Source organism: Egretta garzetta, unplaced genomic scaffold (genome assembly GCF_000687185.1).
Source record: "Egretta garzetta isolate BGI_Z169 unplaced genomic scaffold, ASM68718v1 scaffold367, whole genome shotgun sequence".
Taxonomy (NCBI): Eukaryota; Metazoa; Chordata; class Aves; order Pelecaniformes; family Ardeidae; genus Egretta; species Egretta garzetta.
Window position 1 is genome coordinate 149,428 of NW_009260192.1, and position 17,328 is coordinate 166,755.

At 35.3% G+C, this 17,328-nt stretch overlaps 1 protein-coding gene across 1 annotated transcript in view; it reads right to left on the bottom strand.

Annotated features, from left to right (window-relative positions):
• LOC104129292 (ABI family member 3 binding protein) overlaps positions 1-17,328 on the bottom strand; it is a 157,668-nt gene that overhangs the window by 106,492 nt on the left and 33,848 nt on the right. The window contains exons 3-5 of the mRNA XM_035897581.1: positions 14,457-14,525; positions 11,189-11,321; positions 1,584-1,768 (exon numbers count right to left, since the gene is read on the bottom strand). Coding sequence (XP_035753474.1) covers positions 1,584-1,768; positions 11,189-11,321; positions 14,457-14,525 — 387 coding nt within the window. The remainder of the gene's footprint in view (positions 1-1,583; positions 1,769-11,188; positions 11,322-14,456; positions 14,526-17,328) is intronic.

Here is a 17,328-nt window from a genome sequence, read left to right on the forward strand (position 1 = left end):
TCTCATCTAAGTAGAATATGAACTCTTATGACAAAGTATCTTTCAACCCAATTCAGTTTGTCTCTGTAACTTAGAAGAATGATTCCTCTGGCCTATTGAAAATGTATAGTGTCTGTAAGAAAGAGCATTTAGAAACAAGACTGTATACAAAGAGAAAATGTGGTGATGCCAGTGGACATTTCACTCAGTCCCTAACACAGTATCAAACTATAAACACTATGCACTCATCACTCATTTCTACTTTAATTGCTCAAATATATTCCAGCACTTACTGTACAGATGACTTCAAAATGTAGGAGAAACAGCTGTTTGGTAAGCCTTCTTTAGAGCTGTGAAGCAGAGTTTCTTTTTATGAGGCAGGTATGGGAAAAGACTACCACCATTCTCCTCTTTAAGTTCATGGTATAATGATGGCATTATTCTGGACTGCTAAAATGACACTACGGTCACGGGGCAGGTATCTCAAAGTTACAGCTTTTTAATTTATGATGAAGGCCAGTGAAGTTCTTTACTAGGCAGTATGAGGGCTTTTGCAGTGTTACATGCCACCCTACTGCTCCCCTCCCTTATCCTCAAGTATATCGAGCTGTGTAACTTGCCTACAACCTGAAACTGGGTTCAAAGCAAATTTCAGCTGGAAATCTCATTTGAATAAGGTTCTCTTATGAGAATTCTCATTCTTCACATTTTGAGTCAAGCTAGAAATACTGAGCATAGGAGTTTGCAGCATCTTCTGTCCAACATATTGCTCAGAAATACTTTTATGTAAATGCTTGAGGAAAATAAATGAAATTGGACAATGTCTGTTGAGTCCTTTCTTCCTGTCTTTAAAAGGAGGAGGGCTCTGCTGCTGCCTATTTCCTCCATTGACAGCAGTCATTCTTTGAGCAGTACATGTTTTTTCAAGGGTTAATTTGATGTCACTTTGCCTGTGTTGTCTTGGGACTTTGGAGAAAAAGCTTAAAATATGACTAAGAAAACAGTCAGAGATGCCATACACTGCCTCCATGAAAACCCAAACAAAAGCATACATGAGAGTGTATGCTTCAAACACAATTTAGATAATTCCTTGACTGAAAATTAGCTTCAAATTCAACTTCCCAGCAAATTCATAAAAGGTCTATTGTGATGCATGTTGAATAGGACAGGCCCTGTCTAGATTTTAACCAGCTTGAATGTAAAAGCAGATATAAAAGAAGATTCAAACAAGGATAATACTTTCCATCGACTCAAATTAGTAATGATCTTATTATTCAAGGCCCAAGGAAAAGCTTGGAATCCAGTCAGAAGTATAAACATACACACTCAACACTTAACGTTTATCTAAAGCAGCCACTGTTAAGAGTTCTACCAACCTGCAGCAGATCCTCTACTATTTGCAATGAGAACACCTTTCAAAGAGTAGGTGGCAGTTTTTCAAACACACTAGTTTCACTAGTTCCTAAAAGAATTTGTTAGGGACATATGGGATAGCATTTAAACAATGAAAACCTGATCAGTAGCTTACTTTCAGTAATATCACTATAGAGGAAAAAATATTGTCAAAATGATAGCTATTTGATTAATTATTGCCAAATACTTACTAGACAGAACTATCTTATGATTGAAAGTCTTGCTCCAAATACTATCCTCTACGTTGTCTTTAACTCCAAATTCATAAAGTGTGTTTGGCTTCAGATTGTCCACCACTGTCTCTGTAACTGGGCAAAGCTGAAAAACCCATTTCTTGTCTTTATCCTTTTCTCTGTAGCGAACTGTATAGAACCTGCTTGACAAAAAAAAAAAAATTCTTCACAAAGAAACGCACTACAACCATTTTCATTACGAATTACTAAAATGACTTCTACCCACCAATGTTCTTGTTCTTTCTGGCCCCTTATGGTTATCAAGTATCAGAAAAGCCAGCATACCTTCCCTACAAATATAGTACTAGCCCAGTCATGTCCTTGGTACATATAGGCCCCCCATCATGCAGACCCTGGCATTAAGAGTATTACATAAAGAGCAAAAGAACAGTCTCCTTATTCACAACCAGCCAAGTGTGTGTGGTTCTGACCACAAACTGCAAGTTCATTTTGCCAGGATTTTCTGTGATTCTGACATATGCCAGAACTAGTCGATTAAATCATGAGTCTATTAGTCAGGGAGCCTCAACCAATTTCTCAAGATCTTCTATATCCGCCCAGGGGAAGGTGTTCCCCTCAAAATTAGTCCAAAAATATTCTCAAGGGAAATCCAGTAATAGTTGACATTTATATAATACATTCCTCATTCAGTGATCCCATTATGTATTGCCCACACTTCAAACAAAAAAGTAAACCAAGACATTGCTTTCAGCAGTTTAAATCAATAACGTGACGAATGCTAACAGATTAGGAAATTAAAAAACATTTCTACAGAAATTGCCCAATTCAGTCAAGCAGCACCACCCTGAAAAAGTATGACTGTGATGCTAACCAGTATAAAACAACACAATGTAAACAGTGAGAGTGACAGCACAAGAACTCCACTCCCTGCTACAGTCTCATTTTCAATATACATACTGTATCATTATCAGAATGGGGTGGGGGTTTCAGTTTTTGTAAAAACAAATCTAAGAGACATTTGGCAACTTTTTAATCCAAGTATTACTGAAAATTGTTACGCATAACATAAATAACATAAATAAAGCATTGTCTATATCCATCTTAAATTTACATCAGCTGAAAAAGGATTAGTTCCATCCAATTGTTTTTTTCCACACTTCAATAAAGCAAATTAAGGTTATAAACCAAACACAACTCTAGAACCCCAGCTACATGCCCAAGAATCATTCAGAATCAAAAGAATGTTGAGTTGTGAGATTTAATCTAGGTATTATATAGGAAAATATATGGAGAGAAAGGAAGGGACCTTAAGAAAACTACCACAAAAAGTTCTTTAATCAACTGAAAAGGTAGCAAAGGTCAAGATTAAAATGACTTAATGGACCAAATAAAATACTGTCAATGCATAAAGCTGCTTTTGCCAAAGTTATAGAAGAGCACTTCCAGAGTAGAGTGTGTATGAAAAGATGACTGTTGAGTACAGGAAAATTCCTACTTCATTATTAAAACACAACCTAAGGCAAGGCAAGTGACAATCATAGGAAATATTTTCATACACAAAGATTCACTTTATTTACATATTTTATCTCATTACTGTCAAATTTGCTTTCTTGGCACCAAAAATACACCTTCTCCTGTTTTAGTTGCTACAATTTAGCTCACTCAGATATTCCACCGGGTTACAAAATTGCTATTTAAGTTGGCTCACATAACTCTCTTTGTTAGCTGTATTACTTTGCATTCAAAACAAGCCATAGTCTAACCCAAACCTTGGAAAGAAATATAAGTAGTAAATATCCTCTCTTACCAATTCCTGGAGTACCAATTAATAATCTGTATCCTGACTTCTGTGATCTACCCAAATTTCATGGCAGGCAATGTAAGATCTAACCATCAGTTGGACTGACAAAGAATGTTTTTAACAAGAAATTATTGGCAACATTAAAATAAGGAAATTCTCCTCCTTTGTCCTCTTAATCCTTTCATACACAGTCACACAGACATTAACAGACCAAAAAAGCTTACTTGAAATCTCTATCACTATCTTGCAAAGGACGTAACAGTAATGAACAAATCCCAGCTGCACCATAAATACATCTTGCTGGACCCCATACAGTCTCTTCATAGGGGATTTAGAATACATAGATTTATGACCAAAATGTGAATCTTAAGTAGAGGTAGTCACCTTCTTCTCAGCTTGTCTGAAAGAAGAAATTTCCTTTGCTTTCATCTTCATCCTTACCTTTGCCTATCTGTTTTAGTTGAATAGGTAGAAATAAAGTGATTGTATGTGAAGGAAAGAAAACAGTATACCGATCCATTTCAGTTATTTAGCAGTCTAAATGAACAGCTGCATCAGAAATGAGGAGGAAAAAAACCCATCAAAAACTTTTTAATAATGAATAGGCTTTTAAGTGGCTGCTCCCACTTGCTTCTACTGTAGAAAAAGTTCTATTTTTGAATACAGTCTCCACACCTGCAAATTCCTTCTCTCTAACATGAATTAAAATACCAAGAACACTTGCATGTCAAAAAACATCTTTCACTAAAATTGAAGGCTATTAAAAAAGTCTGACAAGAAAATTTTCCTAGTTGTGCCAAACGGTGCGATTAGAAATAGAAACATATAGCACAGAAGAAATGTGCTCTCAACTCCAAGATTTCCAACCCTGTAAAAACTTCACCACGGGTGTAATTATTTCAGTGGAAACTTGCCACAACAAGTACTAAAAAGCACTGACTGTGATGACAGAATTTCCTCAACCATTTCAATAAAAAGCAACCAAAATGAAGTGCCATTTAACAATTTGCAAGTCACAATCATTTGAGTATCAAAAATATCCAAATTGTAAACAACATGCACTTTGGGGGAAATGCAATCATTTGTTTATAGAGTACAAATTCAGAAATGCCAAGTTTTGTCATTAAAGAACAACAATTCATTGTTAAACCAGACCAAGAAGCTACCAAATACAGTGCAGTTTCAGTGCCTGCCTGAGAACATTCTACTGATTAAATTTTGTTGTCATTTTAATTTCTCCCCTTTTCAAACCTTCCTTTCAGAAAAAATACTGTATCAAACAATCAACACATATAATTGAAGACACAAAAAGCAATAAAATCCAGTCACCGCTCACGTATACCTGTCCCCTTGCGGCAGTGATGTAGACACACAAAATTTGCCTAGCTGGCCTGCTATCTGTATCAGAAACTGCAAAACTGCTTCTCCTGGATTGCAAACATTTAGAGAAATCTCTCCATAGTCCCAACCCCCTAAATGATAGGAGGCAGGCTGGAACAGCCACACTCAGACGGAAGGGAAAAAGGTACACTATACTCTCAGATATGACACTTCCCATTATCTCTGTGAGGTAAGAATATAAAAAACTTATTGCATACTGCAGAGCCCTAATAGCAAATATGAAAGTAATACACTACTCAAGTAAAGTGTAATTGGAACAGTCCCAGGAATGCTATTCACAGCTGTTACACTGGGTGAGAATTTATTTTAATCTAGATTCTCAGCACGTACAAAGACCTGGCAATATTTAACTGCTTTTAATTTTGATTCTTGTTTTGGTGGGGGATATGGAAAGGGTACATTTTATCAGAACAATGTTTATTGCATAGCACTTGTATTCCTATTTGCAACAAATACTAATCAAAAGATTTCAGGGTTGACTTCACTTCTTTTCCAGCTAGCACTTATAAAACATTAGATCTCTTTTGTCAAGCTCCATAAAAATTAATCTCTCTCCCTGTCTCCCTAACAGGCAATGTTTCACTCATTAGAAGATACCTCCAAGCAAACCACCATGGGGACTGTAGACAAATTTTACCTCCTCCCTTCTTACTAGACAGCTGAAAGCATAATAAACTCCAACAATTTCAGTAGAAGGTGTCATGAGCAGGTGAGGGATACTGTTCCACTCAGAGTTAATTGCTGTAATAAATTCAGCTCCCCCCCCCCCCGAAATAAAGAGCCTACATTCACCAAGACAGCCTCTCTTCATATGCATTTGTGCAACAGCATGATAGGTTTAATGTTTACATTCTTGAAAATCTCCCTGCATTGAAGAGATTTAAGTATTCTTTTACAATATTCTGACTTCACTTGCTTCCACCTATGATGCACACAAAATGTGAAATAATGGCAGAAATAAAAGCAGCAAAACCAATCTCATCATTTAAAGGAAGCCAGAAGAGTATGATATTACTCCATAGGCCAACCACTGTTGTGATTACTATATCTGCAAAGTCTGTGTAAAAGCCTGATACAAGACAATGTTTCTATTCTTTGTATGTTCAGTTCACATAGGGTTTTTTTTTTTAAACTTCACAATGCAAGGCAGTGAAAACTTTTCTTTCTCAGCTTAGAGCTAGCCTTTCTAGTACACAAGAAATCCAAGTATGATGACCATTTTAAAGAAGCAGCCCACAGGGTTTTTGCTTTTGAAATGAAGGAAATCTTGCTTGCTGCTAAGAGAAGCAAAGTTCTAAGATGGATGGGCAAAACATTAAGTTTTCATATATCAGTATGAATGACACAGTCTTGCCAAGAATTCCTGTGCTATTTTTCCAATTGTTAACCAAATCTCTTTTCAGCCAGATTCCCAGAAAATGCTTGCACAGTCAAATATTTGGGCACAAACATTTAGATACTGGAAATCTTATAAGGCAGATGGTTTTATGAGATTTCCAGACTAGGTCAGTTTGTATAAATATCATGGGTTTATTCAGAACCAGATCCAAACCAAAACTCCAAACAATTTAATCATGACTATTTTAGTCACATATAACACTAAACAAACAATTAAGCCTTGGAGATATAAGAACATTCCTACTCTGTGATTTTGTGTTGCCACAGATAAAAGATTATAAAACTTGCTGTGTTTCTGTGCACAGGAATGTAATCAGACTTTAAAAAAAAATACTATTAGCATACACATATATTTATTTATGTGTTTATAGACAGAATTCATTAGAAGCACAGCATCCATTTAGTGTTAGAAAGTAATAAAATAAATGGTTTGAACTACAATTTTTCAGATACTGAGTGTTTCAAATAGGCTTTTTGTTGCCAAGTTTACTTTAAAGTAACAGACACTGACATATATAAAAAGATGGAAAGAATTACATCACTGATGGTTACCAGTTAAGTTTGCAAAGCACTTTGTAATTCAGTTTTCACATTTATATGATCACTAACATTCACTTTTTTCACTTAAATTTTTTAGTAGAATGACTGAAATTAATTGAAGAGTTAGGGGTTCTGAAGAATGAGAGGCTCACCACCACCAAACCTTTCCATGTTTAAACAAGTTTTCAGCATATACTCCCACAGCTGTAACTCAAAAGCATCTGAAACTCAAAAAGTTTATTTGCTGCAGTTTGTTTTCCTTAAGGAATTCTGCTAAGTTCAAAATACATTTTCTACAACATTTGCCACACGAAGTATGATTAAGTTCGCAGCTGCATAGTAACACAGATTTGCAGATAGGCACATAAGAAGATGCATGCACATATCATTCTGAATTTAGGGGTTTAAAAACCCTACTTCTATGTGCTGTACAACACGAAGAGTAAGTATGGATTCTCTGTTTTCCCCTCTCTCTATTTTTCTTACTTTTTTTTTAAAGCATCAGACACAAATTAGGTAAAACACAAAATCTGTATGGCTTGCAAAGATGACGTTAGGACATTTACATCACAGGCAAACAAATTTAAACAATATAAATGTGACTTTGTCAAAGTTCTTAACTTAGATGCATTTCACAAAAAAACGCCATACCTTCAGGTTTTAAATTTCTATTTCACGTGTATCTGACAGTGTGTTTGTTTTCTATACAATCCACCCGATACAGTAAAATATAGTATTCTATCTACAAACCCTGTTTTTGCCTTGCATGGGAAAAACATTTTCTGTTCCTTCCCCCAACTTCCCCTGCCAAAGAACTGAAGGTCAAACTCCACCTTTTTCGAGCCCCTGCTCCGTTTTGGGATCTGTGGAGTTGTTCTAACCAAAGGAAAGGTCAAGAAAAGTCTCTACAGTAGTCTATACTCTCCTTTTCAGATCTAGATAGACAGTAAACATAGGCCCAGGATGTTTAGTATGACAGCTCTGTCCATTAATGGTTGTTTGAACATTGAAAGGCAGAGAGGAAACAAGTCTCTCTATTCTCTTGGAAATATGAGGAACTGAATATGACTGTGCAGAGGGTTGTCATGACTTTGTTATCTTCTCTCATAAGTTACCTCATCCTGGTGTCAGAAAACAGAAGATGCTGAGAATGCTAATTCCACATTGTTGGTGAAACCTTTCTGGTGTTATGCAGTTTTCATCAGTTATGTAAAATGAATCGCTTGAGGTTTTTGGTTCGGGTCTTTTGTTTTGTTTTGTTTTGCGTTCTAGGGCTAAGGCTCTGACCAGAGATGAGAGCCACTTCAAGGAGGCTTTAAAATTTGACCTTGCAAAGAACTTTGGTCCACCCAAATGGCAGTGATTATCTTTCCTTCCACAAGGAATTAGGGTTTGGGGTTATCTTGCAGGAAATATGTAGCACTCTATTGCCTTATGCCTTTAATCTCTAGAGAGTTAAGCAACCAAAAAAATGGCTTGTCAAAAAATGGCATAGAAACATCTTCATTGGAGTTTCTTAAAAAGTACTTTGTAGGTACAGAAGAACATTATGTGCCCTCAACAAACAAGCAATAATTTCACTGAAGCAATATGAGATACTAGTGCTTTTCGAGAACATGGCACCTCTTATTCAAAATTCATTTGCTCACAAAACCAGACCTCCCAAGGAATATCCCACTGAGGTCAGACTTGCACTAGAGAAAATCTTGGCCAACAGATCCATGCTGTTCCATATGGTTTTCATCTTCTGAGTCAGTAACATATTCAACTAACTTATATTATGCAACATTTGTACAAAAGCCTAACATCCATCCAGAGATGGTAAAATCTGAGGCTGAGAACAGTGACTCCATTTCAGGTCATACAGAGTTACAAATCCAAAACTTGGTGGGATATCAACTGACAGAACTCGGTTAAGAGGTCATAATTGCCACATACTGCCAATGTCAAAGATTAGAGGTTAGTCACTACACAATTCTTGAGGATGATTAACAGTACATTTCAACATATCACTGTAAGGAGAACATGCCAGATGAAAAAGGATCAAGTAAGTGAAGTAGACTTCCACTGCAACAGATAGAAATATTGATGAATCTGTTATTTGAATTTAAGTCTTGTACTTTTAACACGATGCTAACTTGTTAAGGATGGGCTATTTCTTAATTTGTTCTTATCATACATTATCAAATATAATTCAATTTATTATAATAAATTAATTTTTTTTCTTCTATACACTGACTAGAAATATATTTGAATCCAATCTCTGCTTGGAATTATAGAAATAACACACCATGGTCATGCAGAAATTGTTCTCATCATTTATACAAGTCACAAATATTTTCGTCCAGTAAAGGTAAACAAAATAAGAGCACCACTTACTTTTTCTTCATTAACTTTATTGCTATGCTTGACTGCAAAATAGGTATATACCCTATACCTATATACTTTGATAGGACTGCTTGTAATTTGATTTAAATGTTTTTAAACTAGCTACTCATGAGTGTCAGTGTATCTATAGAGTTGAATTACAGGGAGATATTAAAACAAAATGAACAATACAACTCTTACAGTCAAGTCCTCTTATGGGGCAAAAGAGAAATACATAAGTGGTTCTTCAGTACAGCCTGACAACATTTAACTAAAATGGAGGGCATATTAAAAGTAAACACCTGAGAGAAATCAGCTAACTGGACTAAACAACACTTAACTGAAGAACCAGAATTTTGGGAGATGCATGCCATTACTTGACACAAAGACATGGTAAAAGCAAGTCTCTCACACTAGAGTAGCAAACATATAGAATATGTTCTAAACATAGCAAGACACCAGCAGCACTGCACTAAGTGGAAAACATTGCATACTATGTTAAAGAATTTGTTCAAACTGAATCAATGAATGTCCAACAAGAATATTCGGTTACTGAGGAAAAAACCCAAAGCTGATGAAGGCATTGTGGTGGGTACCATATGCCTTGAATCTCCAGGTGGATTAATACAGGACAGACACTTCTTTGAAAGTGTTCTTCCTTCCTACTGCACAATGGGTGCTGTGACTTTGGTGCTGACACAGCACATACAGAAGGTAAGTTCCATGGCAAAAATGGTGCTAAAATCATTAGCTGGGCAGAATACTTTACAGGCTCCTCCATGATAAGCTCGTTTCTTCAATTTCTGACTGTAGGAAACTATTTGCTTCTTTCTTGACCGAGAGAGCAAATTTTAAGCCTAATATTCCATAACAATTTCCTAATAAACATTAACATTTCTTTTTCAATGGTGTTTGAAATTCTGGTTGGTGATAAAGATCCAATTTTGTTCATGAGAAATTTTTGAAGCTTGAAAAGGGTTAGTCCAAAACTTTCGGGAGGTAAGAAAAAGGTTGTATTTGCTACATGGAATGGGTTTTTTAACATAATCAATGTTTGACATCCAGTTTAATGGTATCAATGGGAGTTTTACTATCAACACTAAAGTAAGCAGATTCAAGTCTAAATTAGACAGCTACAAAATAGACAAAAATTAAACAGATAGAGAAGTGTTCTCAATAATGCAAAGATGCATTTAAAAAAACAAAAGATGATAACTGCAAACCAGATGTAGATGCATCCCAAACATGGGTGCGCTAAGCTGCTTTTTGTTTTACAAAGCACTGCTGAGTTGAATGGAGTTTCACATGATGTAAATGAAGACAAAAAATTCTTCTGTCGTAAAAGGAAGAATATAAAGAGAAAACCAAAATGACAGAGCCTGGAAAACATCTGTATTAACAATTTAAATAACTGCAGCAGCTGAATTTTACTCATCTGCCAAGAGTTGCCTAAAATGTAATGGTGCACTTAACTGAAAAGCTACCCAGCACTATGACTTCTCTTGAAACTGCTACTTGGCGAGTCTTCCTGAGTTCTCTTCTTACTTTGCCACTCATTAAATAATTACAGCAAAACAAAAATGTTATAGTAGATCTTCTTTTACTTACAACAGAAAATTAATGAAAGTTGTACTGTATCAGTATCAGGAAAGTAGTTTAGTGATAAGATCAAACACAGGAAACAAAAATCAAATACCATTAAAATATCATTCCCCTACCACAGCACAGCAAAAGACTTGATTTTACTTCTACTTACCAACTTCAAGCCAACATATTTCTGATTTAACAAAGTTTCTTTCCATTCATTCAGATAGAAACGAAGGTAGAGCCAAGGCCATTGGTTTAAGAAGAACAAAGGATGTAGTGTGAAATACCAAGATGTGTACTTTAGCATGTAGACATCTGACTAAATTTGCATACAAGACAAGTAAAGGCTTGTGAAGCACTAATTTAAGTAAATGAGAAAACTTGTCTCACACTCAGAACTATTACTTCCAACTATTTAATTTCCACTGTCAAACTTATTTCAGCCACAGCAGATAACTACACTGAATTAAATCATGTTCATAATAAAAAAAGGTTTCTGTTATATTACCTGTCACTAGCACAGTTACTTGTTGCTGTCCAGTCATGTTGAGGGTTGACTAGGATGCCCCAAGAGAGGAACACAGAGGTTGGGGTGAGAGTGCCAACTACCAGCTGCAAAGGCTTTTGAGTCTTGGTCCGACCTACATAAGAAACATATAATTCCAATTACATGTTAGTTTCTCTCTCTTGAATTGTGTAGGGGAAAGTTTTTACAGTTGGATAATGAAGTAAATGAAGACCTACTTCTCTTCTAAATTTGAAAGGAAAGGTACAACAGTTGTCTCTCCTTTTTACGGTCACCATTTCTAATGTACGATTTAAAAAAGAGGGCAGAGACAGTGTCTGTGATGTTTGTTGGTTTCTTGTTGAGGTAAGTGAAACGTGCAAGGAAGGGAGACTGCTCCTTCTCTGAAGCCAGCTGAGCATGAATAGAGGAAAGATGTGCAGAACAAAGTTGGCATAAAGAAAGGGAGGATGCAGCTAGCAGGGAGCAGGAGCACAAATTAGGAGACTGCTTGAGAAAGCAGGTAGCAGACACACAAGCCACAGAAAGACTACTTTAGGTCCCCTCTGATCTTGCACAGCATGCATTTCAACCCAGGAAGAAACCGGAAGATTTCACTTCCAGACTTGCAGATCCAGGGTAAACCTAAAGGAATTCTTGTTGTTATTTGGTCAGTACGAAAGAGATTTGTTTACTAAACTTTGTTTCAGTTTTGCCTTATTATAAGTTTTCTTTATTTCTCTTTTTTCAGCCTATGCTCCAGTTAAACCTAGTTTTTGAAAATGCACAGTGTGGGTTTGATATGCTCAGTATGAGAATAAGCTATAAGCAGATTAACTTCAAAGGTCTGGCTGTCTTGGACTACATCACAGAAGGTGTTACACAATGTTCAGGACAGTAGGAAGTCTCTCTGTGTGTGACAGAAATAGTAACTTCTTGGCAGGATTCTCGGTAACACTGTAATTATGTCCATAGATAATTCCTACTTTCTACATATTTCTTCATCAAGCGTAAATTAAAACCTACAAAAATTCTGTTGCTTTTAACTGTAGGCAGATCTGAGTTGGTGTCTGTATCTGGGGGCATTTTTCTCTTTTAGCTATGTATTAGGTTTGAAATGTTCAGCTTTTGCATTATACTTAATTTTAACTTTGTTCTGAATGAAGTATCACAACTCTCACGTAGAGAAAGGACTTTTTAAAATTAAGTTTAAAAGCTAATAGTTGGAAATGAAGAGACGATCTAGAGCAACTATTTTGAACCTGTAGTTTGTGGATTGCTACAAGCCCAAGGAGAACCTTTGGTGTTTTAAGATGATTAATTAAAGGAAATTCATATATTCTTTACATCACATTGCATACTTCAAGAATCTAAAGGATCTGTACCTCCACAAAACATACAGGTGACCACAAATTCCTCAAAAGTTTATAAGCCACTGATGTAAATGTTGTATTTTTCACTGTTGTGAAACAGATCTGACTAACTTTCTTCTCATGCCTTTTGAACTCTACTATCTCTTCACTTAACAAGCCCAAATCAAAGGCCGATTTGTACTTTCAACCAATGTATGTGTGTTCATTTAGAAACATTAACTGTGTGGGTTTTTACTATATATCGATAATGAATATGTTGCCACAAAACCCCCCCAAACAAACAAAAATATTCTCTCTACCCGCAAGAGGAAGTATGACACGCTTTGAAATACTGTGGAACATATGATACTTCCACAAGGGCAAATGTCCAAATGATTTTCTTGTTTTCTGAACCGGTTCCTACACTCTGTCTCCATTTTTAAAGAAAAACTTAAAACAAACAGCTTGACCATTGACCAGACTATCTGGCAAATCTACTATCTATAGCAAAATCCATTTCTTGATCACTTTTTGAGGAAACATGGAAAATACGTGCATTTTAAGTAAAAGAAAAAACAAGCTCTCATATAACTTGAAATCATACTGGTTTTTGGGAGGACCTACATATGATTTTGATTATGACTTTTATTATGTCATTAGTTTCCATTTAGAGACTGCAATGATTTATACACCGTAAAACCAGGAATTACCTTGGTGATCATCTATGTTGATGTATATGAATACAAACCATACAACTCCTCTGTATTAATTGCAGTTTGAACTACACTGTATCTTCTATAAATGTAATCAGTATTCATTTGTAAATTTAAAATCACAGCGACTCAGACTCTACCACAATTCTTGGTAACGTGTCCAGTTTAACTATTCTCAGTACTAAAAAGACTTTCGTATATCTAGCTAGCCCTAAACCAATAGCTGTTTTTACACCTTTGTCTGCTGGACTGAAAATTCAATTCCAAATCTCGTTCCACAAATTAGTTTCCGTAGACTGTACATACAAAACTTAATGATGTCCAAATACTGCATTGGGCATTTTTTTTTGTTTTGTGTTTTTATATATATATACACACATATATACATATACATACACACATATATATATATATTGCATCTGAAAGGTAAATCACTTTTCAAAATCTTTCTAGACATATTGTTTTACATCTGGCCAAGAGCAAGAAGAAAATAATCCCAAGCAGTTACCAGGAATTAGAAAAAAAATCGTACTACAAACACATACACATATACTACAACTGCAACAGTCCAGTGATCCTGAGCGTCATCTCCATATTAAAGTAAGGAATTAAAAATTAACAGTATTAATGACATGATTAAGGTCATACAGAATGTCTTTGGAATAGACAAGAATCGAATTCAGATTTCTGTTTTGCTATGTATAGTTTAAGCTAGAAACATCCCTCTTTCCTTAACTCCTTGCATTAGCAAACTAGCAGTAGTACTGATTTACAGATACATATACATACTCACACACAAGTTACCATTTTTAATGAGAAACAAAGAGCATTAACATGTCCATGGATGAAGGAATCCTTCCTGGTAGTTTAGGAAGAGTAACTTCAATACACCAGATCACTGTATTTCAAAACTTCCACTTTTTTTGCATGCATTTTTGTCCTCTTCAAACATCAAAAATTAGTATTCTAAATTTGTAAGAACTTTTTACAAGCACAATCTTTAGGTATTTATTCATGTTTTGAACTTCATATGTGTGACTAATTACTGACTAGGAAATACTGCCCTACATTTTACCTTCCCACATATAAAATTTGTGCATCCCATTCAGACATCTACAGTTACAAATACCTTTCCAGAGAAATCCAGTAAAAGATTTTGTCTTCCTTTAACTACTTTAAGAAAGAGATGCAGTAATGGTAAAATACCTGAACAAGATTTCTTGTTATTTGAAACGCGTGCTGGTCTTACTGAAACCAAATACCGTGGCTCTGCATCTGTAAATGAAGAAAGCAGCAATTAGTATAAATGCGTACTTGCACATGTACTTTATTTGAGAAAGGGATTAATTTGTAATTCATAAGAGAAAGTCCACTATTCAGTGAATGCTTGACATGTTATCCAATCTTTGTGATCTTTCAGCATATTTGGCTTTAAGGCTTATTCACCAACATTCAGAAATATTCTAGCCATTAGGAAAAATAATACACCCATGTACAAAAGACTTGGCAATTCTTTTTGACTGAGACACAACAAAGAGGTGAACATAGCAGGACATACATGCAGCATTTCAATGCAAACTACTTGGAAAATGAAGGGAAATGAAAACCCAGATGAAGAGGAAGAGATGATGGCAAAACTAAAAAAAGTAAAACAGGTAAAGTATTAAGAGGGCAAAGTCTGAAGAGTACAACCAGAAATATCTACTCTCCTGACAGGAGCCAGAGGAACTTTTCCTACAATATTTTCTGTATTCTGTTTCAGGGCTTACACCTTAATTTTTCTGTTTTAAGCAGTTTCTTAGAAAAGAGCTGACCTATTGTAAAAAGAATAAACAAACAAATAAATAAACAAATAAATGCATTGATCATTTAGGAACGCATATGGCAACAGACTAATACTAAATAATTTAACATCTACATGATTGTCTGGTTGCAGGAAATAACACAATAGCAGACATGCTTAAGATAGTCTCCACATCAGTTACTGTCTTGTTTTATAATTAGGTTTACACACTTTTTCCAGAGACTTATTATGAGATTTAACTATTAAGTGCTTTGACAGTTTTGAATACTCTTTATGAAAGTAAAGTGATGACTAACATTTAAGAGCAAAGGACTAATATCTATGTAAAATCCACAAAGGGCTATGACATTGACCAGAATCTCTGGGTACTGTTACATCAGAAATAATGTTGCATGCAACAGGAGAGAAACAGTTTAAGTGATTTTCTTATTCAATAAATTAATCTTAGAGACAAATTGTATTTTCCACACTTTCTGACATTTATATTTCTTTAAATTTTAATCCCTATGCATTTTCTCCCAGGAAAACTGAACCTATGCAAAGGACTTTTAAAATCTTTTTAGGAAAGGATTTTTCTCCATCTTAACTCCAGGTAAACTTTTTTGCACCACTTCCCATAAAAGGTTCAACTGCTTCATTTCAAAAAGCTAACAGAACAGATCATATTACATAGTAAAAAAAAATGCAAAGCCTTTCCAAAGACAAGAATTGTTGTCTTTCCATTCAATCTTACCTGAATGGCTTAAGTTTCTTTTAAAGTACACAAGAACTGCAGCCATTCTAAAGGATGCAGAGTCATTGCTAGCTGGGTGTCAGTTGTGAACCAGCTTGGAAAACTTCTGGAAATACTAGTCTTCATAGGAAATAACGAAATGAAGCAAACCAAGTTTTACACATACTCTAACACATTTGAGAGACATCTGATGCAGTTTGGATGACACGAGCACACGTGGTAAGAGGCCACAAGTTCAGATAATTGATGTTGCTGGCAGTGAAAGGCAGATAACTTCACCCTGCAGCTTAAAATAATAAATGCTTTGATTAAAACAAGGTTGAGATGGTGATTTTAGTTCAGGGAATTCATCTTCAGAAAGAAGATTTTCCCTTACTCTTGACATCAGATGTCAGAGATTTCTGCCCTTCTTAATTATTTAAAACCAAGCTCTATTCTCACTAGAAAAGGAGTCATAGGAACTTCCAAAGAGATATGCAGGGGCAGAATTTGGCTCACTGTATACTGAAAAAAAACTACTTTAGCTACATTTTTTTTAAAGAAAAGGATTAGTCTATGTAAAATTCTTATTCTAGTTCAGATACCTTTACCTAAATCTGTATCTACAGATGAGAGATGTAATTTTCTGCATCTCAGTGTAACAGATACCTTGAAGCGTATCAGTTAAACAGAACCACTGAGAAATCATTTAATTTTCTCTTACATTGAGATTTCTCTAAGGATAGAGGAAGGAAAACCAATACTGAATGAATCAAAAGCATGCTATACTACTTAAAAAGGCGGTGCCAGTGTGGGGAAAACCACTCAACTTAATTGATTCTATGCATCTAAGTTACTGGAAAACCATACTATGGGAGTACTTTAATTGTTTAATTATTGGTTTTAAATGGGTTTCAACTGCACCCAATATAAACATAACTAAGATAAGCATTGAACGCAGCTGCTCAAAGCAGCATGGAAAAAATAATTATTTAAAAAGAAAGAGCAACCCTGAAGTGCAAATATCTCTTCATTTGCAAAAAAATCTTTTTTAATATTTAGGGCAGCACACATTTCTTCTGGGATCTGTGGAATCATCTTTACTGTTTTTGTATTGAGATCTAAAACCAGAAATACGTGACACTTCAAAATAATTTGGTTTTCCTGTACTTTATTCCCAGTTTTCTACTGTGCATTCATGTCCACTTGTGAGACTGTTATAACTCTCACAAAGTATTGAGCAACCTTAACTTCAACAAAATTAGTTTCAAGCATCACCTTGAAAGCTCATGAACTACAAAGTCGGTCTTCAAAGGGGTAAAAATGCACACTTTCATCAACAAAATGTCAAAGATTGCGAAAGAAAGTTATCCAAATGGTCAGAAACAGCTAGTTTTGCCCTGCTCCGTCACTGGAAAAATTCATTCTGGCTGAAGTCTGAAATGACATGTGTAGCAGTATAGAAACAAATTTTCTGTTAAACAAAATGTGCTAATAAACAAAGACCGTAAATTTCTTCCTGCACATCTCAAAGCTACAAAACCTGGTATTTATCAGGAATC